A 24,024-nucleotide genomic window follows, 5' to 3' on the forward strand; every position below is an offset into this window, starting at 1 on the left:
GTATCTCCAAAATTGCCTCACTTCTAGCGCGACTGGCCAATGGCTAAGCATTGCGCAGCTCAGATGGGGACGAGAAACGATCTGATATACGGGATCGTTGTTCCTTGACGTACAGTCCGTCGGCATACACACAAAGCATAGATAGTGATTCGTTGACATGAGAATATGTCTCATTCTTGGCCTAAATTCTTGCAAGCACTTTCGAGCTAGAACTACCTTCTACAGGTACTTGCTTCACTACCTCCAAACACATGCCCAACACATTTCTCGTATCTCTCGGATCAATGATACCATCATCATGAAGATGACTCGATGTGCGATAAGCCTCTGAATCTCTCTCTACCGCATCTCTGAAACTCGCGACCTCTGCTTGTAGCTTGCCTTCATTCAGGATCTTGCCTGTCGACTTTGCCGACGCCCTCTGCACTGTTTCCATAACGCCAGATAGCTGTGCAGCGCCCATGACCGAACAACGTGACATTGGCCAAGAGAAGAGGAATCGTGGTCTGTAGGCGCGACCACACATTGCGTAATTCCCAGCACCGTACGATGCGCCGCAGATTATGCTTATGTGTGGAACGCTGCTTGTGCTGACTGCAGAGACCAGACGTGCACCCTTCTTGATCAAGCCGGCCTTTTCCGTGCGTGTTCCGACCATGAAGCCAGTCACATTGTGGAAGAAGATGATGGGAATGTTGCTATATGCGGTGTCAGTCCATTGACGGCTTGAGGTCAGGATATACGACTTACTTTTGGTTGCAGAGATGGATGAAAGCGGTCGACTTGTCAGATTCGTCCATCTGGATGACTGGAGTCTTGTTGGCGATACAACCAACGAGATGCCCTAGGACTTGTTATTACTTTGTTCGCGACTATCATGTATTGCTACGAACCGTGGATATGTGCCCAGGCTGTTATCAAAGCCTTTCCGAAATTTGGTTTGTACAGCTCGAGTCTCGATCCGTCCACCACGCGAAGGAGGATCTCCATCATATCCATTGGCATACGGATATCAGGGTTTACGATACCCAAGATGTCCTCCGAATCATGTAACGGAGGCTCCGGTAGTGACTCTGGCAGAGACGAGACGAGGCTTACACGACTGGTATTCGTGAGCGTGAGAGCCCATCTTCTCGCTTTTTGTATGGCATCAAATCTGGAGGTAAAGTTAGTGGTGATTTCTGTACAGGTAGGGGCAGACGAACTCGTCAGTAGCTAGCTGGTCTGCAAGACCAGTGACGGAAGCATGCATCTCAGCACCGCCTAACGTCTCTGCGTCGGTGACTTCCCCAGTTGCCATCTTCACTAACGGTGGTCCACCGAGAAAGACCTGTGCTTGATCTTTCACCATGATAGTGTAATCAGAGAGAGCAGGGTGATATGCTCCTCCTGCTGTCGAAGAACCAAATACTACAGCGCAAGACTGACAGCCTTCTTTGGTCCTCATCGCAAGATCTCGAAAGATCTGACCGCCAGCATGGAACACCTTGAACTGTTGTGGAAGGAACACACCCGCAGATTGCACAAGAGCGATGATCGGCAGCTTATTCTCGGTCGCAATCCTGGTCACTCTGTTCTGTTTCTGGACTTCGTGAGTTAGTAAGCTTAATATCCCGTCATGGGTAAAGCGCGAAGATACCTGTGCGCTCGTTCCAGGCCGCACCCGATAAAGTAGGGATGTGAGCGAATATCAGAACAAGAGCTCCACTAGAAAGTGGTCAGTCTCACGAGGTTACTTTATTGCAAACAGGCAACCATACTTGACCAAGCCAATGCCACTGACAATGCTTGCAGAAGGGCTTGAGTCTTCGTCATCAAATCCGGCTACGGCGCATAGCTCCAAGAATGGTGATTCGGGATCTAAAAGTAGTGATACCCGGTCTCGTGCTAAATACTGATCAGCGTTGCAAGCTTCAGATGGCGTTCAAGTATAATTACCCAGGAGCTGACCACGCTTCAAGTGGCGAGCTTGACCTGCATCGTGCCCTTGAGAAGCTGACGTCAAAAGTGCATCTTCGAAGCGGGATAGTACTGGCTGCCACTTTTCGGTGTTACTGACAAATTGCGGATCTTTTCGATTGACCGCAGATGCAATGGTGGGAAACTTATTCGAGTTTAACGACATCTCGAATACGTTTGAGTATTCTTGCAGCGACTCTTGGGTTATTCTTACTTCACCACGCCAAATGACCAGGTGGTGTCTATGTAGTCAGCTTTTTGTTCGGTCCGGCGACTGGCGCGGAGTTCCGTGGTCGGCATTCCGTCTACTCCTCACGGAGATATCATCAACCATTCAACTTCAACATGGCAACAACAATTCCGACGACCCGAGATGTATGCTGCAGATCTATTCAAACCCTATGCCCCCAGTCCTGGCTCGGAAGGAGGCATCTGCCCAGACTGATCGATATTCGATACGATTGCTGTCAAAGTACCGCAAACAAACATGTCGACTTCAAGCCTACACCTTAGCTCCATGAATATGACTGAAGGGCTCTCGATCGTTCACGGAAGCAATTCTGGAGCCTTGCAGACACACACACTTGCAACGCTACTTGCCGAGCAAGCAGATCAACATGGAGACCACACCGCACTGATTTCATGGACTGGCACTATACTCACATACAACCAGCTCCATCAACGATGCATCGTATTGGCGCGCGCCCTGTTAGCTATCGGAGCTCTTCCTGGTGATCATATCGGTATATTCGCGGAAAATTGTGAGGTGTACGTCGAATTGACGTTCGCTGCTGCTATGATCAGGGCCACCACGGTGATTTTGAACACGAACTATACACCCGACGAACTCGCGAATGCGATTGTCGCGGCAGGTAGGTTGCTCGAGCCGGCCATCGCAGATTCATCAAAGACTAATGTGGTGTGAGCAGATTGCAAGTGGCTGTTCACATCGAGCCACATTGGTGCTCGAGACTTGCGTCCGTGTCTGAGCAGAATTGAACAAGCCCTCCAGCATTCAGAAAACTCAGTCAATCAGCTGCAGCGTATAGTCCTCATCCGAACAAAAGGGGAAAGTCGACATGACTCCAAGTTGTTTCTCCACTTCGATGAGTTTGTGCAGATGTCCAGCCGACATCACGACGCGCAATTACTCCATATCAGTCGCGAGGCTAGTCCGCATGATGTTTGCAACATGCAGTTCACCAGCGGTACGACTGGTAACCCCAAAGCAGCCATGCTGACTCACTAGTAAGATCTCATTGGTCCAGAGTGCCGGCTTTCGATGGTTGACAGTCAAAGCAGCAACATCATCAACAATGGCACGTTCTCTGGAGATAGAATGAACCTCTCCACTTGCGACATCATCTGCTCTCCGCCTCCTCTGTTCCATTGTTTCGGGCTTGTCCTAGGTGTTCTGGCATCCGTCACGCATGCTTCAACCTTGATCCTGCCTTCACCGACTTTCAGTGCCTCTGCTACAGTGGATTGTGTCGTAAAGTATCATTGCACTGCCCTCCATGGTGTACCCACCATGATGATTGCTGTATTGGACGAGCATACGAAAAGAGGCTCACCACCTGTAAAGCTTCGCACGGGTATAGTAGCAGGGGCTTCTGTGCCTGCCGACGTCATCACCAGACTGCAAGCCAGGTTTGGCTATGAAGAGTACATCAATATCTATGGTAGGAGGAAACATCTCAAGCTCAGAAAGAGTCCAAGCAAATGCTAATCTGTATTGCAGGGATGACCGAAAGTGCGCCAGCGACTTTCACGCTGACCACTAACGATCCTTTGCAGTCGAAGTTGACGTCTGTAGGCAAGATTCTACCTCACACATCGGCAAAAGTAGTAGATGTCGACGGAAAAGTCGTCGCTCGAGGCGTGCGGGGTGAACTATGTGTATCTGGTTATATGCTCCAGAAAGGATACTACAACAATCCAGCTAAGACTGCAGAGGTCATGATCGAGGAAGAAGGTACACTATGGCTACACACTGGTGATGAAGCAATACTTGACGCAGAAGGCTATTGTTACGTGACAGGCAGAATCAAAGACATGATCATTCGAGGTAAGCCATAGAACCAATACATTCTGCGCCACAACGCTAACTATGATCTTCACCAGCTGGAGAGAACATTTACCCTCTTGAGATTGAGGCACATTTGATGCTACATCCTGACATCTCGATAGCCAGTGTCGTTGGACTATCTGACAAACATTACGGCGAAGTAGTTGCCGCTTTCCTTGTTGGATGCGAGGGCAGATCACCACTTACGGATATGGAAATTCAAGAGTTTGTTAGGTCATCTCTTGCCCGTCACAAGACACCAAAGCATATTTTCTGGGTTGGAGAGTCAGGATGCTTGAGTGTGCTTCCAATGACTGCGAGCGGGAAGATTCAGAAGAACAAGTTAAGAGACTGGGGCAATTTGAAGCTTACGGCGCATACGAGACTATAGAATGCTCTGTATCTTGGAGATGATTTAAAACTCCATAATTTCTCTTATCTTTCTGGAAGAAAATACATCTCCTAGTGATACATAAGGTACGCAGTGTCGAGCAGGTAATTTGTCCTGAGGCTCAGTCTGACGCTGTGGTTACACTTTCGGAGACTGTCTTCCATACCAAACGTCAAATATCGGTACTAACAGCGTCCTCGGCACGGTGATAGTGACAGAAGCGCGGCAAAACAATAGGACTAAGAGGTTCCTACCCGGCATGAATGTGCGGAGAGAACGTTCAGAAGCGCAATACCGACCTTGATGGCCACACTAGTATATACCCGGGGTTCACCACGGAACTCCGGGGAGGTAGATGCTCTCAGTAGTCCGGAGATCAAATCAACACCGCTTGCCTTCACCTCGTTACTGTACATTATACTAGATATATCGCACACTTCGTTTTGATCTGTACCAGCGTCTCATACAATCACCGAGTTCACAATGACAGCATTCGGTTCCACAGCTCCTTTTGCAGAGCCTCTTTGGTACTCTCGCAACTCGAGCCCATACTACAACGATTCTCATCGGAAGCTACGAAAGTTTGTACGAGACTATGTTGACGAACGCATAGCCCCTCATTGTCACGAATGGGAGACTAAAGGCCAAGTGCCGCAGAATGTCTTGCAGTTCCACGCAGATATGGGGTTTCAGGCCGCTGCTGTATATCCTATGAGCAAAGGTCACTTGTCGAACGTCAAGCTGCCTGCAGGTATTCCAAACGAGGAGTGGGATTCTTTCCACGACTTGATCGTCATTGATGAGATTGCACGATGCGGATACCTCGGTGTGGTGTGGGCGTTGACATGTGGTAACTCTATTGGCTGTCCGCCCGTGGTGAACTTCGGGAATGAGGAGCAGCGTAAGCGGTTTTTGCCTGATGTTTACGCTGGGAGGAAGAGGTTTTGCTTAGCTGTTACTGAGCCAGATGGTAAGCATGTACAACCGCTTACGCCATGGCATTTCGACTAACATAGTTGAGCGTAGCCGGTAGTGATGTGGCAGGTCTGACAACGACTGCGGAGAGGAAGGGAGATGTCTACGTTGTCAACGGTGCGAAGAAGTGGATTACCAACGGATACTTTGCGGACTATGCAACGACTGCCGTGCGTACTGGAGGTGAGGGTAAGAATGGCATCTCGACTCTGGTCATACCCCTCAAAGCCAAAGGTGTAACATGCAAGAAAATATCAAATTCTGGAGTCAATGCAAGTGGTATGTCGATGATCTGGACAATTGCTGCTTTCTACGGCGGTTTCTGACGTACAAATATAGGCTCCACTTATATCGAGTTTGACGAGGTCGAAGTACCGGTCTCGAATCTACTCGGTAAGGAGAATGAAGGCTTCCCAATCATAATGTCTAGTAAGTGTTCATGCAATCCACCGAGACCTCAATACTTACCACCTCTAAATAGACTTCAACCATGAGCGTTTATGGCTAGCATGCACAAGCATCCGCATGGCGCGTGTCTGCGCCCAGGACTCATACGCACATGCTTGTATTCGCGAAACATTTGGCAAGAAGCTTATTGAGAACCAAGTGATTCGAGCAAAGATTCAAGGCTTTGGCCAGAGGATTGAGCCCATGCACGCATACATGGAGCAACTCGTCAGCATGGTCAAGCAAGCAAAGTCGCACGAAGAGCAGCAATCATTGTACCTAGGTGGACAATTTGCGAATCTCAAAGTGGGTGCCGGACAGGTGCTAGAGTGGGTAAATAGGGAGGCTCAGCAAATTCTGGGAGGACTCGGATATGCGAGGAACGGCAGGGGTGAACGTGTCGAGCAAATCAGTCGTGACTTGAGAGTCATGGTGGTAGGTGGTGGGAGTGAGGAAATTTTGAAGGAGTTGGTCGTCAGCCAGGAGCGATTGGCCCTCAGGCTGAAGCAGAGTAAACTTTGACCGTCCTAGATATCGGTGTATGATGCTTAGAAAAGAAGTCCTGTTGTTATTATCATTACCCTCAAGAAAGCAGATTGCAGATAAGGACAACTAGGAGGAGGCAAGTGGGCAAGGCAAAAGGCAAAGGGTAGAGTCAGGGGGAAAGCAAGGACGGTTTACAAGACAGAGCTGCATGATAAGTCGAAAGTGATCTGCAAGTTAACAAATGGTTGTTGCGGTTTACGATTGCAAAGACGAAACGGTCGCTGAGAAAGATCAAGATGTCACATTGTTTACTATGCTCGACATTCTTCATTCGATGACTATAGAAACAACAATTCTAAGGTACTCGAATTATATCTATTCAAACGCCATTGATTGTATATAGAAGGTTACCATAACCCCAAGCTGGATTCTGGCCCACGATAGTACCATCATCACTTAGACATAAATCCGCGATGAATCCAGCACCACAGGCGATATTCTGACTATCAAAGGGATCAGCGATGGAGAAAGCTAACGGCATGTGCAAATTCAGACGACGTGGTGTCTGAGGCAAGTATATTGAACGCTGGTTCCATAATGTGAGTACTTCCACACCTACGAAACTCTACAGCGGATGCATCGGCCACACAGACTTGACCTTCGAAGGCAGCAAGCTGATTAATGAATTCGAAGGGTTCTGGAGTCTGTAATTTGACGTCAGCGAGGGGATCTGACGAGGTCGCTCAGTGAATCGAGACCAAAGTCTGAGCACATGCGGTATTGATTTCCACAATTCTACGCTGCCATCAAGCCAAATAGTCTCGATCAAACTGGATATTGTTCGATTCCCACGTGCGACTCGCGTCATATTGCCACGAATTATAACGACTCAGGCCGCGAGATCTATATTTCGAATGAGCGAGTTCTTGACAACACTATCGGAATGGACACCTATGAACTTACCATCCTCCACTTTCCACCATATGAAATTCAAGACACAACACCATCAGACGCCAAAGACATCATCCCAAACATCTCCAAGCCATGAGACTCGCACTCCTCATCGCCAGCTCAATAGCTCTGGCCGCAGCCACACCAAGCTCACCGCTCCCCGCAGCTCCGTCAAACACATTCAACACAAAAGTCGCAATCGCATCGCCTTTCACCTTCAATGAGCCTCCTCCTCCGCCGACGATCTCAACAGTCCCAAGAAACACACTCAAGACCAGTGTACTTCCACACATCCCCGAAGAGCACAAATCCTGCAAAGACAACATTTGTTGCGGAAAAGGCAGGTGTTGGAGAAAGGGATATACAGATCTGCCGCAGAAGCCTCTCGCTGTGGAGACTGTAGCTATGATGGCTATTATCTGATGATGGAGGGGATTAGGCTTGGTGTTCAGATCTAGGGACTTGTGATGGTGTTGACGGATGGATACCTCTCACAAATGTACTAAAGAGGGAAAAAATAAGAACCGTAATTCATCATTTTCTTTGATTCTCGTTTTGCAAACAGAAGGAGAGACATTTTTCTACTCCTCAAGTGGCGGTAAGAAATCGCAGAGTCGATACACCTCTGAGCCTCCCATGCGCCGAGTCCCATCTCTACAAGGATAACGCACCTCGCAAAGGCGCTCAGGGTAAGTAGGCCGAGGTAAAGGACAATGTAAGCGCGGCTCACACTCTCCTCTCAGATTCCCCAGTTCAATTTTCTTGTCAAAATGGGCAAGTGGTACAACGTCGGAGAGAGACTTTGGGCCTGATATCATGCTCGAGATATCGAGTGGCCTGCTGAGGGTATTCGGGAGAGCAGCGGCGACAACCAGAGAAGCAATGGCCAAGGCGAGGAAGGTAAGGTACTTCATCGTGGAGGGTTCGGGTGTTCGTGTGCCGAGCCGCGGATGTTCGAATGGACGGGAGGTGATGAAATATATTTGTTGCGAGTTGGCGAGCGCGAACGATCAGTAGCAACAGGGAAAGCGAAGAAAAGCTCTTTCGAACAAAAAACCCCAAGCGTCGAGGAACAGAGTCATTCTATGGCTTCGAGGAACTCGTTCCGCGTCGCATCGGGAGTCACTTGGACAGCGAGGCGCGCAAGGTAGTTCGAGCGAGATTTGCTCGTTGTCAATGTTTCAACATTATTACACCAAAATTTAGTCACAATTCGTGGTCCGCACAAATTTACATCATCTGCAAGACCATACCGTCCTTAAGTGCCTTGACTTGATCGTCTGTGAGGGGGTCTTTCTTGTCAAAGGCATGCTTTGCTCTCTTTTGACGAGTCCATTTTGTGATCTGGAAGGCCTCTCCACCAATCTTGCCGGCCTTGCCGTACTTCTTGGTGTATAGCTGGTACTGTCATATCATTAGCAGATGACCATCATTGAGAATATTCGAGTCCTACCTTTGCTTTCCAGTCGAAGCGATCTACTCTCTTCGGCGGTAATGTGACCTTGCCCTCGACCTGCGAATTCCATCCATCGATTTTGTCGTCGACGTCGGTGACGCCGGTGATGGGAACGTTAGCTTCCTTTGCAAGAGTAAGGAGATAGCGGAACCACAGGAGGTTGAAGCCTGCGTAGTCACCGATAGTCGAGTCCATCTTTTTGCTAGCAAGAGGGTCTACAACATCGCCCCCGAGATCATCAGCTGCCTTTGCCCAGAGGGCCAGAACAAGTGACAGATCCTTGTACTTGGAGTCAGTCTTGAGGTCGCCTTCGGTATCCATGCGGTTCAAAGCGGTCAACAACATGAAGCCAAGCAGACTGTATGTCAGCCATGAGCGTTCACCATCATCAATCATGTGCCATGGAGCATTTGGCTCATCCACGATCCACCATCCCATTGACTCCAAAATGGTCCAAAGCTCCTCGGTCTTTCCATCCTTGGCATTCAAGACCTTGTTGAACTCGGCCATGTGGTTCTCGATAACCTCTTGATATCCGTAGCCAGCAAAGTCGTTGTAGACATACATGTCGAATCTGTCGGGGTCGCGGTGTGGGATCTCGATAGTTTCTGCGTCCATCTTGCGAGCAAATGCCTTTCTCATCATGCTCCAACCATCGGTGCGTTCCTTGTTGAAGCAAGCGCATTTCCTGCCGTTGTGTTCCTCTGCCCAGAGTTCGCTCGCTTTTTCCTCGTCAAAGTCTTCGCCGCCGTCGTCGTGCTCTTTATTGTAGCGGGCCTCGAATTCGAAACGAGGTGGGCAGTTTACGATGTAGGTATAGGGGTCGTTCTTGATCTTCTCTCCAGTCATATCGGCATCGTCGGATCCAGAGTCGTCGGGGCCATCAATTTCGGCAGCTTGATCGTTCGAGCCAGCAACCTCGACAATTGGCTCTCTCTCGGTCGAGGGACCAGCGGTAGTAGAGGCATCGGTCTTTGTGCTTTTTGATTGAGCACCAGCTTCGGTGTCAGCAGCTCTTTTCTTGGATCCCTTGGGAGGCATGGTATAATGTGGAGGAAGTGAAAATTTGTGGATGAGATAAAATGACAATTGATTTGCATGAAAAGATAAGTTGAAGCTGTAGAGTTTTGTGTTTGCGCGCGTTCGCTGACGTCAAAATTTCAATAAATGATCTTCACGCTGGGATGTTCAAAACCTTGCGATATCGACAAGGTCACGGTCGCATGGTACCTAGAAGGCTCTACCAACATCCCTGGTATAATCACTTTAGATTTTGACAAGCACGGTCAGGGGTATGAACAATAAACTGCTGGTTGCTAGGGAAGTGCTGGAGCTCTGGCCGTTGATGGGCTGGTCGTAGCTTCCCCCAGATATCTTTTCGCGCTCACAAGCGTGCTAGAAATCAATTCAGCCGCCGTGAGCTCTGACTGTTCTTGTCTTGCTTGTGTGCGAACTTCAAGTCTCAAATATGATTGGACGCATCAAATTACACGCACGACCTATATACAGCCTCGTGCTCGTTTCAGCCTTGGAACAGACGCATCTTGCATGAATGATATGGTTTTGGGTTGCTTCTTGACGTCAGGGTCACCGCGGAGTGCGACATTGATTCGTCTGGGGTAGGTGCCAGCCACCAACAACAACGTTGTTGGGCCATGTTCCTCCTTCTTCCTGCTTTCTCTCCTCCAAGCAAACCACATTTTCCATTTCCTCTTTCTCCTCCCTTCCTCCTTCATCACACAATGCCTCCGAAAAAGGCCAAGGCCGCGTCCAAGGGCAAAGCAAAGAAAGAAGTTCAAGCCGAACCTGCTGCCAATGGCGTCGCCGTGGCCGAGGAGACAGCAGCCCCTGCTGAGGACGCACCTGCCGAAGAGACCAAGGTAGAAGAAGAGCCAGCCGCCCAGGAAGCCAGTGAAGAGCAACTTGCAGTCGAAGCTGAGCCTCCGACTGAAGAGCCCAAGACCGAGGAGAAGCCTCCGACTGAAGAGCCCAAGACCGAGGAGCCTGCCGCTGGAGCGCCATCCGATGCTCAACCTGCACCTGAAGCAGAAGCCGCTGTTGCATCCAAGGACACCAAGTCGAAGAAGCGCAAGGGAGCTGCCGAAGTTGCCGAGCCAGCCACCACCGAGACCAAGTCGGAGGAAAAGAAGGCGTCTAAGAAGCGCAAGGCCGATGTCCCTCCAGCCCGAGCAGGCGAGCGCAAATCCGGCCGTGGCACACAAAAGGCTGCACCCACCACCGAGCAACTCCTGAACTACCTTCTCTCGCCTGCATCGACTGAATTGTGCCGCCCCGACGATGAGTCAGACGAAGTGCAGTCACGCGGCGACGACTACAAGACCTACTCTTCTTCCGCACTGACTGCTTTCGAAGAATTGGTCTGCGCAGTCGTTTTGAGCCGTCCTATCAGCCACAAACTCGGTCTTCGTGCCATCCGTACCATCCTGAACGACCCTTACTCTTTCACCACTCCCGCAGCTATCATCAGTGCCGGCAAGGAAAAAAGACACAAAGCCTTGGAAGACGCAAAGACGCAGCACAAAGACAAGACTGCTGAGCAGATTGGTCTCGTCGCTGATGTTGTGGCTCACAAGTTTTGCAAGGACGACAAGGATACGAGTCTCGAGAAATTGCGCGAACAAGCAAGCAAGGGTTGGGATATGGAGCGCGACCTGCTGCAAGAGAACATCAAAGGTGTTGGAAAGACTGGCCTAGACATCTTCTTCCGTCGTGTTCAGTGGCTCTGGCCTGAAGCCTTCCCCTTCGTCGACGAGAGATCATCGCGCGGTATCGAGAAGCTGGGTCTGCCCAAGCACCCTGACGAGTTGGCCAAGGTACTGGACAGATACTGGGCCAAGCTCGACACCAGCCATCTGGTAGACGGTGACAAGGAGACGAAGAAGAGAAGAGCCTTTGTGGTCATTTGCGAGAGGGCCACTGCTGCTGATCTGGAGGGCAAGTCAGACGCCATTCTGGAGTCTGCTGCTTCTTCGTAGACGCATCGAGGGAAGGTATCGAGATGGTGCCGTTTGAGATGATGAGATGCCGAGACATACATATTCCTATATAGTAGCCACTGTGCTGGGTGAACCGCACCGATGCAAGTATAAATATTCATGACATTTCTTTCGACCATCAACCTTTGTCCAATCAGCGAATACGGCCGTGGTCAACCTGCACCAGCTCTGTCAAAGCATCACAAGGTGTTGTTACAAGCAGCAATTCGTACAGGTATAAAACCACACAGCTCCCAAGACCTAACTCGCTCGCAGAAGCCGACCTAAGTTCCCACCAATTCGGAGAATGTCTCTCGGTGGCAGCTCGGTGTGCTACATGTCGCGGCCAGTCTACACAGAGACGAAGGCATCAGGTAAATGTATCCGGCATCTGCATCCATCGCCCCCAGCATAGTAGTATTACGACGGAAGAAACTTGCTGCAGTGACCCAAGGAGGTCAACTTCTATCTCGCCCAGACAAGACCACCATCGATTTCATGTCTGTCCACAGCTCTTCTGATCTGGCAATGAGATCACGTCTTTCTCCAGCGATCAGAAGGCCTTTGCAGGGCACAAAACGTGTCTCAGTAACAATATGATAGATGTGCTCGGCGTCACAAACATCCATCCGAGCTCTGTCAATAAGCGAAACGTCATGAGGCGCAAACCCCACACCCATCGGAAGACGGGAAGGATGATCTGCACGCATCAACCCCGTGGGGGGTGAACTTTCCGGGGTACATGAATGGGTTTCCTTCCTTCTTCAAGCGGTTCAAAGGAATGATGTATCCTTGTACTGCGTTGGAAACAGTCAGATTGAGAGACAGCTGGGCTGAAGAATATGAGGGCAAGGGCAAAAAAAGCAGATTTATAAACGGGTGCACACATTGCTAGAGGCGCGATAGCAAAACAGTATTGATTAGAGGGACATGATCATCTGTACCTTTTTCTCCCAAGAACTGTCCAAGTCGCAAAATGTCCCCAGAGGCGGCTCGGCGGGAGTCGCGGCTGCTATGCATGATGGAACAGGTGGGAGTTTCAGGCGGGGTAACCACCGCCAATACTACTGCCGCAACAGCTAACGATTCGGTAGCGAGAGATGCCTACAGGATCGAGTGATATGCCTTTTACAAGCGGCAAAGCTGATCCTATGTTTTCGGATACCCAAGCCATGGTGACATAGAAGGCGCACGTAAGCTCCTGTGTTTAAACTCCCAGCTTCTGCCTGTTTTCTCTAATCATTTCAGCCTCTGTCTTGCTTTCGAACCTGTTTTTTTTGCTGGCTGCTTCTAACTTCTGCTTATACACAACTTTCCAACTTTATTCAGACGTCCAGTAGAGCTTATACACGGTCGACATGAGCAATAACCATCCAGAGGAGCAGAGCTCGGGACAATGGGCGAATGCTCAAACTCCGAGGTCGAATGAAGAATGGTCGCAAGCGTCTACGCGGCATGATCGGCAGTTCTCGGGAGCCACTCACGTACAAGCTCAGTCTCATGACGCTGATGAAGAGCCCATGAAGTTGAATAGATGGTCGACCAGACCTGGAGATCATGTCGAACACATTGGTAAGAATGGAGACGCGGGCGGTGCACCGCTGGACACCAACACGACGACGTCTTCATCTCAGGGTCTCCAATATGCCAGGACGCGCCTCGGTCTCCATCCACATGCGCCTATCGCAGAGGAGCACGACATGACCGAGTATTCCAAGCTCTATTGGAGCAAAGTCAGACTGGCGTTGAGAGAGCCTTTTGCAGAGTTCTTCGGTGTCATGTTGTTAGTCTTGTTCGGCGATGGTGCAGTGGCTCAAGTGGTTTTGAGCACAGGAGACACTTCTGCCCCAGGCGGTAACGGATATGGTAATTATCAATCCGTCAATTGGGGTTGGGCGTAAGTTTGTCCTGTTTGTCTTGCTCGTATCACTTACTAATTGTACGATCAGAATTGGTGTGATGCTGGGAGTGTATGTTGCCGGAGACTCTGGTGCATATCTCAACCCAGCGGTCACCTTTACCAACTGCCTTCTTCGCAAGCTTCCATGGCGAAGATTTCCAGTGTACTTTCTGGCGCAATTTCTTGGCGGGCTCGTGGCTGCGGCTATCATATATGCAAACTACGTCAATGCCATCAATGCAGTGGAAGGCCAGGGGATTCGAACAGTACCTCCAAACCCGACAGCCACGGCAGGAATCTTTTGCACCTACCCAAAGGCATACATGACCAAAGTCAGCATGTTTTTTTCAGAGTTCATCGCCAGCGCCATCTTGATGTTCACTATATTCGCACTCAAGGACGACACGAACAATGGAGTGTCAGCAGGCGGTGGCAACTGGTTCCCTCTTGGACTCTTCTTCTTGATCTTCGGCATCGGTGCATGCTTTGGTGTTGAGACAGGTTACGCCAGTAAGTATTGACTACATGACGTCGAGAACGAAGCTGATCCCTGCCAGTCAACCTTGCTCGCGACTTCGGACCTCGCCTTATGAGCTATGCTCTTGGTTATGGGCACGAAGTCTGGAGTGCCGGAGGATATTACTTCTGGATACCTATGGTGGCACCGTTCTGTGGATGTGTGTTTGGGGGCGTGTTGTATGACTTGTGCATTTATACCGGACCTAGTCCGATTAATACAAAGTGGCTAGGACTGAGGGATGTGATGCATCCCCGAAGTGCGGTCAACCAGAGGATTCAACTGCAAAAGAAGGAAGGGCTTGTTTAGAGCTCGGTCACTTGCAGGGCAGTAGGAACTGGCGAAGTAATAACTCATGACTGGTAAAAATGAGATAGAGATAGCATAATGTCAACACCAGAATGAATTGACCACAGCCAATACCACGACATGCAACGTTTGATGTTTGGAAAAAGAAAGGCAGAAATCGAAACGATCTGTTGATGTTCTGACGAGCGCCAAGGCCGGTCAAGCTTGCAGCGGTCATCAAAACGCGTGAACAAGCGCCAAAGTTTGGGAAGGCGCGACGCGTGCTCGATTCACGACAGACCCGCGTGCCTCAAACTCCCCTTGCCAGCACGCGAACACGCATATACCCAAGACGAATAACGCCGTTCTTTTGCTCCGCATAGCACTGTACAGCTGTGCTCGAGTGGCCATCTCAGAATCACAGACTGTCCAAAACATAGCATGAGACATTACGACATTCCTTCAAAACGCGTCACGACCACGACTTAGATTGAACGACTCTCTTGAAGAAGGAACGATTGACCTCGACGCATGCCTTCCTAATACAACACCTTCACCATGTATCTTCCTCGAACGCTTCTCTCACATCTCTACACACATCTGGTCCGCAACACGCACCCACTCTCACCGCCAGTCTTGATACTCGTATCACTCGACCCGGATGCTCTCTGCGCGTGTCGGATCCTCACAGCACTTCTCAAACGCGACTACATTCCTCACAAAGTCCAACCGATAGCTGGATACAGTGAATTGGCAGCCGCGGGAAAAGATCTTGTCCTCCCTTTGACGCGTCAACATGGTGGACAAGGAGGCATTGTCGTCTGTCTAGGCGTCGGTGGACTGGTTGACTTGGAAGAGATGCTGGGTCTGGACGGAGGTGAAGATGCGGAGACACAAATAAACATGTACGACCACGGCGTTGAAGTCTGGGTCGTCGATGCTCGTAGGCCGTGGAACTTGCAAAATGTCTTTGGCACAGGTGTCATGGCACCACCAGAGGAGCAAGACACAGTAGCAAAGAGGAGAAGAGGTGTCGACGGCGGCAAACTGCTACCATCATATACGCCGGGGAGAGGAGGCATCATTGTCTATGATGACGGCGACATTGAGCAAGAGCTGAATGCTGAAAAGGAAGCCTTTTGTGCTTTGCAAGACATGCCCGACATTGACGAAGAAGCAGATGATGGTGACTCTGACGAAGAGAGCGATTCGGAAGATGCTGTTGAAGATTCGCAGACGAAAAAGAGGAAGACTTGGAGCGACGACGACGTCGAGGAAGAGGCCGACAGTGAAGATGATGCTGACCGACCTTATCAAAGGCGACGAAGCAATTCAGTACGTGCAAGCGTGCAACAGAGTAGAGGAGAAGGGTCAAGACTAACATTATTCCAGAACACATCAATACCTGCCACGCCTAGATCACCAGCGTCACGACACGAACGACTTGAAATGTCAAATCATCCCTCATCCTCACAGCTCGGTCCAGTTCCGTCGTCACCGCCACTTCAACCCAAGGAACCATCTGCACGCTCGCTACGTCGCAAGCTACTCAAGATGAAGCGAAAGCACGAAGCCGTTCTGGAAGCATACTACTCGTTAGGCACTTCGGCCTCTGAGCCCATATCTTCCATGCTGTATTCACTTGCTTCCGAGCTTGGTCGCGAAGACAATGATCTTCTCTGGCTGGCACTCGTAGGCATGTCTTCTACCGAGCTCTACGGCAGATCAAAGACTGCAAACTCCGAGACACGCCAGAACCCATGGAACCTGAGTAGAGGTGATCAGATCCGAGATGTACTTCGCGATGAAGTCCGCCGTCTGAACCCCGTGCCAGCTTCAGATATTGCCAGGGAAAGAGACGAAGCAGGAGGTATCATTCCTACTCACGCTCGATCACCAACGGACAACTCGATCCGTCTGTCCCCAGAGCCGAAATTTCTTCTCATTAGACATTGGTCATTGTATGAGAGCATGCTGCATTCACCATATCTGTCATCACGACTACACATCTGGTCCGATGCTGGACGAAGGAGGTTGCACAAACTTCTGGCCAAGATGGGTGTTTCCCTAGCTGAAGCCGAAAAGGGCTACACACACATGGATATGGAGCTCAAGCGTGGCCTTCGAGAACGTCTGCTCAAGTTCGCTCCCATGTACGGCCTTGATGGCTTGGTACCGCCCGAAGACAGTCACCATCACAGACATGAAGGTTGGGGATTCGTCCGCTCCTGGGGCTGGCAAGCCTGTCTGTCCGCTGTCGACGTCGCTGTCATCACAAGTGCCATCCTCGAAGTGGGCACAGAACGCATTTTCGAATCCATCTCTGCCGCCACACCACAAACCGACTTCCGCATGAAGGTCTACTCCAATTACAATTCACGTATGCAAACACTACCTACACCACCCACATCACACAACGGCGACTCATCACCATCAGCGTCGCAACTCGAGCTCGATGCTTCAATCTCAGATCCTGACTGGACGACTCACCGTTTCTTCGCCGCATACGATGCTTTGTCGCCTTCGTCCTCTGCTCTCCATCTGCTGCTATCTCATGTACCCACAGCACAACATTTGCACAGAGCTATTCTCCGTACCGGCAGTGCATTGGTATCGAAACACCAAATCCGCCATTTACGCGCTTTTCGCATGGGCGTTGTCCGCGAAGGACCCGATGTAGGTCTCTTCATCCACCCCGGCGCCCTTGTGAAACTCGCCACCTGGATTGCCGAAGCCATTTCCGTGCTTGAAGCAGAAAAAGGCGCCAAACGCAGCAATGACAATGCACTGGTTCTCGCTGCTCTGGATGAGCGTAGGGGAGTATATGTGGTCGTTGGTCTTGGTGGTGGAGACGCAGCATCAGGACGCGTGAGAAGCCGTGCAGAGCAAAAGGCGCGCGCGGACAAGAAAGCAGCAAAAGAAGCACAGAAAGCGGAGAAGAAGGCTCAGAAAGCGGTTCAACGCGCTCAACGCAAACAAGATCGCCGAGAGCGCGACGAGGCAAATGGCATCTTCGTGGACAGCGATGATGAAGCCTCTGACGCCGAATCACTTTCCTCTGGCTCTGATTCCAGCGACTCGGAGTCCGAAGACGAAGAAGAGGTTGAAAAGAGAAAGGAGAGAGGGTATGGCAGCAACAAGTTCGGCTCTGCTTTCCAGGAAGTTGTCGAGGAGACTGGAGCCAGAGTGAGGATTGATTCGTTCGAGCATGAGGTTGTCGAGGTCAAGAAGGAGGATCTGAGTGGGTTTTTGGAGGCATTGAGTTTTAAGGCTGTTGTTGGATGATTTCTGTTTGATGCTTGATGTTGTGGAAGGGAGCATCGCTGTTGATGTGATGCATTCATATGGCATGAAAGGGGAACTGGCGTTTGCACCTGATTACTTGTCTCACTTTGTTTTTTTCTTATGCTAGAAAGCGCTTATGTAGTAGTATCCCCCTAACAGGCGAACTTGCTTTCTCCAAACTATTCTACATGCCCTTTCCCCGTCCATCCTTGAAATATTTCATGTCATGTCATCCCTCCTTCTTTTTTCTTCCAAAGAGAACACATTTTCCCCCACTCTCTCTCTTTCTCTTTATGCCCAATGATAAAAAGTCACAGGAAACACAAAAAAAAGAGGCGGGGTCTTCTTCTTTCTGGGATAGAAGGGGGGTCTTCTGTGGTGATGGGACGATAAGCCTGTTTCGTGTAGGGAGGGCTTTCGATATCGTAGTCTGAGATTCGTTGAATGACTTTGGATAAATCTTCGACGTGTACATTTTCCTTGCTGTCAACAAGGGCAGCATGGATATACATTTCCAGATTGGACGTACATATTCTGATCAGAGAGTTGCGCATGTCAGGGATAGTGAGGGAGAAATATGAGAAGAGGGGTATGAATATTCTACATTATAAGTATTTGTCGGTTGCCTTGCCACGCCTGTCCGGTTTCGATCATCCTTTTCTTCCTTGTTTGCCTATCCCAATTGTGGTATCATTTCCTTTCATCGCAAACCGTTTCCAAAGAGATAAAAGAAAGCATTCAAACCAATGCCGGAGAGCACAGGGATGGTGAGATTGTCATCAAGGCCAAAGACGTCGATAGCCTCGCTAACAGCAGCGACCAGCCCCGAGACAACAGCGACAATAGCAGTAGCGACGGTACCAGACACGGTAGCTTCGGCCTCTTTCCAACCGAGTGCAATTCTGGCCATAGGAGGCAGACTCAATGTGCCATCGAAAGCAAAGGCATTGACACCCGTACTCCATTCTGCAGGTATCCTCGGTGCAACAACGACCCAAAAGACGACAGCCGCAGCAACACCAGTAACGAAAGCAGCGATTGTACCAGCCAAGCTCTTTCCCTTGCGTACGCGTGGTGTGTAGCGACCCCAGAGACGGCCGAAAGTGGATGCTGCCGTGTCGCACCAGGAGAGTAGGAGGATGGACATGACGGCGACGTCTTTGGGGCAGAAGCGGAGGACTGCCCAGGCACCTGCGAGGTACGAGATGACACCGTTGTACTTGTCGTGGGCTTCTGATTCGCGCATGAAGGCTCCTAGGGTGCGGATGTAGATGCGATTTAGAGGACTGGTCGTGTTAGCTTTGGTACAGAGATGGAAGGTCGAGAAGAGCTTACGGATAGTGCATGCGGAGAAAGTCGACAGCGAAGATGGGGATCAGAGCGGTAAGAAGAGGAGGATGGATAGCACTTGTTTGAGCACCAGAGATGAAAAGACCCAGTGTGAAGAAGCCAATCGAGACGTGCAGCGCCTTTCGCGGAATCTCATGTCTGTGGATGAAGCTCCTCCATTCACGGTGTAGAGGGATCAAGCCCAGCGGACTCGGACTACGACTCAGATTGCGCCAGTAAGTCTTGCCCATACCCGCACTACTCGGATCCAGGTGCCCATCCGTCTTGATGGGCTCGGGTATCGACTTGGCTATCTTTTTGGACGAATCCTTCCTGTGTAATTGCGGACTCCGACTCCGCGGTCTGGCACGACTGCTTTCCGGATCCGAGGACTCTGGTGACTCTGCGATGGGAGCTTGGGAGGGCGAGATTCTGCCGTTGGGCTTTTTGGTTGTTCCTGCAAAGTAGCTGTCGCGTGAGGATGATTCTGTTGGCGTCGGCGATGGTGATATGACCCTCGTCACGGGAATCGGTTGGGGTGATGGCATGGTAGTCTGGTCAGTATAGGCGGTTGAAGCAGTGGCATGCGAGATTGTCGAAGATGACTTCGGGCGTGTCGTGTCGCGCAGCTGTAGTCCAAACGCTTGCAGAGTACCGGCGCAAGATGATGTAATGCTTGAGGTAGTTCAGAACATGAAGATCAGAACAGCACGTGGAGGCACAAGATGGAAGTGGGGAGAGTTTTGATTGAATTGCAGCGTCTGTAGAAGGAAAGTGCTTCGGGTGTTCATTTCAGCATGTGACAGGGCAAGTCAGGCAGGAAGCGGAATGGCCGGCAGATCAGGCAGGAGCGACCAGGCCGGCCCGGTGACGTTTTGGGCCCGAGCCCGAGCCCGAAGCTGCGATGACTCCGACTTTCACATGCCGATCTGACGCTTGTCAATTCTTCGGTCGTTTCTCATCCACATATACCATATCAATTGACAATGTCTTCACAAATCAACGCGTTCAACCTCGAGACTTGCGCTCGCCCCAACATCCTGGCTCTCGAGCCATACAGATGTGCCAGAGAGTGCGTCTGGCTCCGTCGCCAATTCATTGTAATCATACTGACTGGTGACTCACTACAGTGACTACAAGGACGACGGCACAAACATCTTGCTGGACGCCAATGAGAACGCATACGGCCCTGGTCTGACGATTGACGACGCCTCGGGAAAGCTGAAGAATGCTCTGAATGGAGACGGCAGTGTCGAGATCGACCTTCTTGGCCTCCACCGCTACCCGGACCCGTATGCGCCCACCACTGCTGTCCAGTGACACGCTTGTCTAACACGATACAACAGTCACCAGCCAGAGCTCAAGCAACTACTCTGCACCCTCCGAAACACCCACACCCACACGGAACAGGAATTGACACCGGACAACCTCTTTGTCGGCGTCGGCAGCGATGAGGCCATTGACGCCCTGATTCGCGCCTTCTGCACCCCTGGAAAAGACAAGATCCTGACCTGCCCTCCCACATACGGCATGTACTCGGTCTCTGCCCAAGTCAACGACGTCACGGTCGTCAAGGCCCCGCTAGACGTCAACAACGACTTCGCCCTCCAACCCTACCTGATCAACGAGATGCTGTCGCAAGACGCAACCATCAAGATGGTCTACATTTGCTCCCCCGGCAACCCGACCGCCAGCCTTGTCAGTAAACAGCACGTCGAAGCTGTCCTCAGACACCCCACATGGAACGGCATTGTCGTCTTGGATGAAGCCTACATCGATTTCGCCCCCGACGGCACCTCTCTGGCCGAGTGGGTGAATGACTGGCCCAACCTCGTCGTCATGCAGACCCTCTCCAAGGCCTTTGGTCTCGCTGGTATCCGTCTGGGGGCCGCCTTTACATCACCGCCCATCGCGACCCTTCTCAACTCCCTCAAAGCTCCCTACAACATCTCAAACCCCACTTCACAACTTGCCATCGCCGCTCTCCAGCCGAAGAACCTCGCCGTCATGCGCAGCAACCGCGACAAGATCATTACACAACGCGACCGCATGCTCAAAGAGATGCCTTCCATCCCAGGCATCGGTCGCTTCCGTGGCGGTGCCGCCAGCAACTTCCTCCTCGTAGAAATGCTCAACGCTTCCAACGAACCCTCCAACGAAATCGCCCTCGCAGTCTACGAACAACTCGCAGAGTCCCGCGGTGTCGTCGTCCGCTTCAGAGGCAAGGAGATGGGTTGTCTGGGCTGTTTGCGCATCACCGTCGGCACAGAAACTGAAGTCACGAGATTCTTGAGAGAATTGACCGAGGTTCTTGCGGGTGTGAGGAACCAGTTGAATGGTACGGCTTTGGACAAGTCGGAGCAAAAGACGGAGGAAAAAGCCGAGCAAGAGGCCAATGCTGTTGTGTCTTAGAAAGCCAAAGTCATTGTTGATCACGTCGAAGAGACGGCCAGGGGGCTACATGCTCTTTTGAATGCGGAATAGATGCTGTCATTGATGCATTGTAGACTAAAAGAAGACATACTGTTGCCAAATGCATCTATTCAATGGACTTGTACATCTCCTTGATCAGTGTCAGAGCACTGATAATTTCTATCGCACAATCAGAACGTAATCATGGCTTGGACCGATTGTCTTTCGGGGTAGCCATCACCTTTCCCGCATTGACTGACCGTAAAAAAACAACATGTCGCCCTTGTGATGGGGTTCGCATAGTATTGGAGGGGGAACCTCGAAGACATGTATTTGAATGCTCAAAGGACATCTTGTTCTGCTCCCCGGGGGCTTCGTGTCTGGCAAACAGGATCTTGTTTGATTCACTTGCCAGACAACCACGACATGCTGATTTTTCTTGCATACATCCACGACTTTTCTAATGTCGTCCTCTAATGAAATTGCAAATATCGCTGTCCATTGTCCTTTTTTTTCGAGAATCGCATCAGTCCTTGAAAGAACCACCGTTCCCTCGGCCCAGCATGCCAATATCCAAATGTCCGTCTTCTGCCCTCACCATCATCAACACCTTTCCCACACAAAAGTCATGGATCACAAACGAGCAAGTCCCAGTATTTTCGAATCTACATGGACATCATTGTGGCCTGCAAATTATGGGGATATATATGCTCAACGTCTTGCTTTCCCGACAGGAATGGGTACTCTGCCTATCAAGTACAAGTTCGCTCGAATATCAGTAAAGTTCGTCAACAGAGGTTCGACTACAAGGCCTTCTTTCTCGGCTGGAGAACTCATTTGTCCTACCATTCACCAGTCCACCTGCCCGAGGAACTTTCCAGCTACGCAAGCGTAGATGCTTTGATCAGCTAGAGTTGGCTTTGACAAGACACCCTAGAGCTAGAGGTGGTGTATAATTTCGCATCATATCGAAGCGATGGCATAAAAATGCAAGAGGGACCGAGACCGTCGGGAACACGTACACGTATGAAAAGCAGTGAGATGGCAGGAGAATAGCATCAGAGGAATTAAAGAGCTGATTGAATTGCGTGATGGTATAGTATACAGGCTTCTTGATATTCTTATTGTATGACTTCGTACAGAACAAGCTTTAAATTCCGAAGACGATGGAAAGCTTGTTGTATTCTCCAAAGTAATACTGCAAGTTCAAAAAGGCCGGGCTCTTGGTATAGCCATTTGCCGCCACATGGTCGAGGATTGAGATCGGACTCATATCCGGCGTGATTTTTGCACCATTGACAGTCGTAAATGCATCTTTGCACGTGGCTATGAATCTGGTAAGTGCGGCTGTCGGCAAATAACCGTTTGGCCCCCATCTGATCGAGAATGCAGGATCTGTTCGGGCTATGATACAGCTTGTGAAGGCCTGGGGATTCGTCAGATCTTTACACGCGAGAAGCTGTGTGGTAACATTGTGCGAGGTGCAAGGGACCCAATTTTGTAAAGCGGATTGAATGGACGGAAGAATGTCCCCCGTAAGCGTAAGTGTGGTACCAACCAGCGCGGAGTATGGCAGACTCGATAGCATCAGGGTCAAGTTGTTGTGAGAGAACAGGAAATCAAGTGCGTCTGAGTCTTCCTGCTGCTGCTGTGCATCGACAATCGGTTTGGATATGCAAGTGGAAACAGTCGATGTAGCGCTTGACGTAGAGCTATTGATGGAAGACGTAGTGGTCGTAGCAGGCATAGAGGTTGCTTTGCCACAGGCTGAGGTAACCAGGCTGGCATCGTAGGAGGCCAAAGCAGTTGGGGTGGAGATAGTAGAGATAGACGCAAGAAGCGCTGTACAGAAAATTTGGAGTCCTTCTGACGTGATGACATCGTATGCTTCAACTGGCCTGGCTGTGAGAACTGTGGCAAACATGAATCCAGGAGCAGTATCCCTCGAGCCAACATTTACAGAGCTGAACATCAGACAGCTATTCTGGTTCGAGTCGTGTCTCGCGGCAACGCAATCTTGATGAGCGCTGCATACCTCGAGACAGCTGTGGATAGTTGTTTCGTCCCTCTCCAGCACAGATGGCATCACCAGCAAGCCGTCCCCCTCGTAGAAGGTATTGTACTCGAGTCTATAGTCGATGAAGTCGACAGTAGTGATAGTTGGAGCAGGTGGCTCGACTGGGGTCGATGAAGTGGTGCTGCTCACGGACTCTGTGCTACTAGTCGTAGAAGTACTGGTGATTGATTCGGTGCTGGTGATAACTTCTGTACTACTCGATGTCGAAGAGGTGCTGTCGCCTGTCTCAGTAGTGCTCGTTGTGGAAGAAATGCTGCTTTGTGAGCTCGTGCTACTTGTCACAAAAGACGAGGATGAAGAATCTGTCGACGAACTCGTCGTGAGAGTCGACAGGGACGAGCTTGCCACAGATGACGAAGTAGACGAGCTTGTCAGACTGCTTGTCGGATTGAATGAGCTTGTCGAGATGGATGAGCTTGTCGAGATGGATGAGCTTGTCGAGATGGATGAGCTTGTCGAGATGGATGAGCTTGTCGAGATGGATGAG

General features: G+C 50.5%; 11 protein-coding genes across 11 annotated transcripts; 6 read left to right on the forward strand and 5 right to left on the reverse strand.

Moving 5' to 3' along the window:
- Positions 1 to 181: 181 nt before the first annotated feature.
- Positions 182 to 2,125, reverse strand: AUEXF2481DRAFT_66908 (uncharacterized protein; the record flags this gene model as incomplete). Its single annotated transcript, XM_013487187.1, has 7 exons — positions 182 to 698; positions 751 to 844; positions 894 to 1,156; positions 1,206 to 1,587; positions 1,640 to 1,707; positions 1,761 to 1,887; positions 1,939 to 2,125. The coding sequence occupies 7 exons, from the start codon at positions 2,123 to 2,125 to the stop codon at positions 182 to 184; spliced, it is 1,638 nt and encodes a 545-aa protein (XP_013342641.1).
- A 357-nt stretch (positions 2,126 to 2,482) lies between these two features.
- Positions 2,483 to 4,418, forward strand: AUEXF2481DRAFT_47420 (uncharacterized protein; the record flags this gene model as incomplete). Its single annotated transcript, XM_013487158.1, has 5 exons — positions 2,483 to 2,831; positions 2,889 to 3,207; positions 3,262 to 3,641; positions 3,701 to 4,027; positions 4,084 to 4,418. The coding sequence occupies 5 exons, from the start codon at positions 2,483 to 2,485 to the stop codon at positions 4,416 to 4,418; spliced, it is 1,710 nt and encodes a 569-aa protein (XP_013342612.1).
- A 432-nt stretch (positions 4,419 to 4,850) lies between these two features.
- On the forward strand, positions 4,851 to 6,536 carry AUEXF2481DRAFT_98994 (uncharacterized protein). Its single transcript, XM_013487279.1, has 4 exons — positions 4,851 to 5,388; positions 5,445 to 5,672; positions 5,733 to 5,822; positions 5,875 to 6,536. Exons 1-4 carry the CDS (start codon positions 4,902 to 4,904, stop codon positions 6,360 to 6,362), a joined length of 1,293 nt encoding a protein of 430 aa, XP_013342733.1. The 5' UTR covers positions 4,851 to 4,901; the 3' UTR covers positions 6,363 to 6,536.
- Positions 6,537 to 7,858: 1,322 nt separating this feature from the next.
- AUEXF2481DRAFT_30778 (uncharacterized protein) lies at positions 7,859 to 8,191 on the reverse strand (the record flags this gene model as incomplete). Its single annotated transcript, XM_013487096.1, has 1 exon — positions 7,859 to 8,191. The coding sequence occupies one exon, from the start codon at positions 8,189 to 8,191 to the stop codon at positions 7,859 to 7,861; it is 333 nt and encodes a 110-aa protein (XP_013342550.1).
- A 316-nt stretch (positions 8,192 to 8,507) lies between these two features.
- Positions 8,508 to 9,774, reverse strand: AUEXF2481DRAFT_6283 (uncharacterized protein; the record flags this gene model as incomplete). The annotated part of the gene is made up of 2 exons (XM_013487040.1): positions 8,508 to 8,681; positions 8,731 to 9,774. The coding sequence occupies 2 exons, from the start codon at positions 9,772 to 9,774 to the stop codon at positions 8,508 to 8,510; spliced, it is 1,218 nt and encodes a 405-aa protein (XP_013342494.1).
- A 409-nt stretch (positions 9,775 to 10,183) lies between these two features.
- Positions 10,184 to 11,853, forward strand: AUEXF2481DRAFT_41427 (uncharacterized protein). Its single transcript, XM_013487146.1, has one exon. The coding sequence runs from the start codon at positions 10,476 to 10,478 to the stop codon at positions 11,727 to 11,729; it is 1,254 nt and encodes a 417-aa protein (XP_013342600.1). The 5' UTR covers positions 10,184 to 10,475; the 3' UTR covers positions 11,730 to 11,853.
- A 1,234-nt stretch (positions 11,854 to 13,087) lies between these two features.
- On the forward strand, positions 13,088 to 14,455 carry AUEXF2481DRAFT_6285 (uncharacterized protein; the record flags this gene model as incomplete). Its single annotated transcript, XM_013487041.1, has 3 exons — positions 13,088 to 13,626; positions 13,679 to 14,139; positions 14,187 to 14,455. 3 exons carry the CDS (start codon positions 13,088 to 13,090, stop codon positions 14,453 to 14,455), a joined length of 1,269 nt encoding a protein of 422 aa, XP_013342495.1.
- A 311-nt stretch (positions 14,456 to 14,766) lies between these two features.
- Positions 14,767 to 17,859, forward strand: AUEXF2481DRAFT_99000 (uncharacterized protein). The gene is made up of 2 exons (XM_013487280.1): positions 14,767 to 15,769; positions 15,827 to 17,859. Exons 1-2 carry the CDS (start codon positions 14,993 to 14,995, stop codon positions 17,717 to 17,719), a joined length of 2,670 nt encoding a protein of 889 aa, XP_013342734.1. The 5' UTR covers positions 14,767 to 14,992; the 3' UTR covers positions 17,720 to 17,859.
- A 560-nt stretch (positions 17,860 to 18,419) lies between these two features.
- AUEXF2481DRAFT_6287 (uncharacterized protein) lies at positions 18,420 to 19,596 on the reverse strand (the record flags this gene model as incomplete). Its single annotated transcript, XM_013487042.1, has 2 exons — positions 18,420 to 19,005; positions 19,055 to 19,596. 2 exons carry the CDS (start codon positions 19,594 to 19,596, stop codon positions 18,420 to 18,422), a joined length of 1,128 nt encoding a protein of 375 aa, XP_013342496.1.
- A 438-nt stretch (positions 19,597 to 20,034) lies between these two features.
- Positions 20,035 to 21,460, forward strand: AUEXF2481DRAFT_6288 (uncharacterized protein; the record flags this gene model as incomplete). Its single annotated transcript, XM_013487043.1, has 3 exons — positions 20,035 to 20,120; positions 20,179 to 20,340; positions 20,395 to 21,460. 3 exons carry the CDS (start codon positions 20,035 to 20,037, stop codon positions 21,458 to 21,460), a joined length of 1,314 nt encoding a protein of 437 aa, XP_013342497.1.
- Positions 21,461 to 22,610: 1,150 nt separating this feature from the next.
- Positions 22,611 to 24,006, reverse strand: AUEXF2481DRAFT_6289 (uncharacterized protein; the record flags this gene model as incomplete). Its single annotated transcript, XM_013487044.1, has 2 exons — positions 22,611 to 23,751; positions 23,813 to 24,006. Coding segments are annotated over 2 exons (1,335 nt in total), but the record flags the coding sequence as incomplete, so codon positions are not given.
- Positions 24,007 to 24,024: the final 18 nt, after the last annotated feature.

Source organism: Aureobasidium subglaciale (assembly GCF_000721755.1).
Source record: "Aureobasidium subglaciale EXF-2481 unplaced genomic scaffold scaffold_14, whole genome shotgun sequence".
Taxonomy (NCBI): Eukaryota; Fungi; Ascomycota; class Dothideomycetes; order Dothideales; family Saccotheciaceae; genus Aureobasidium; species Aureobasidium subglaciale.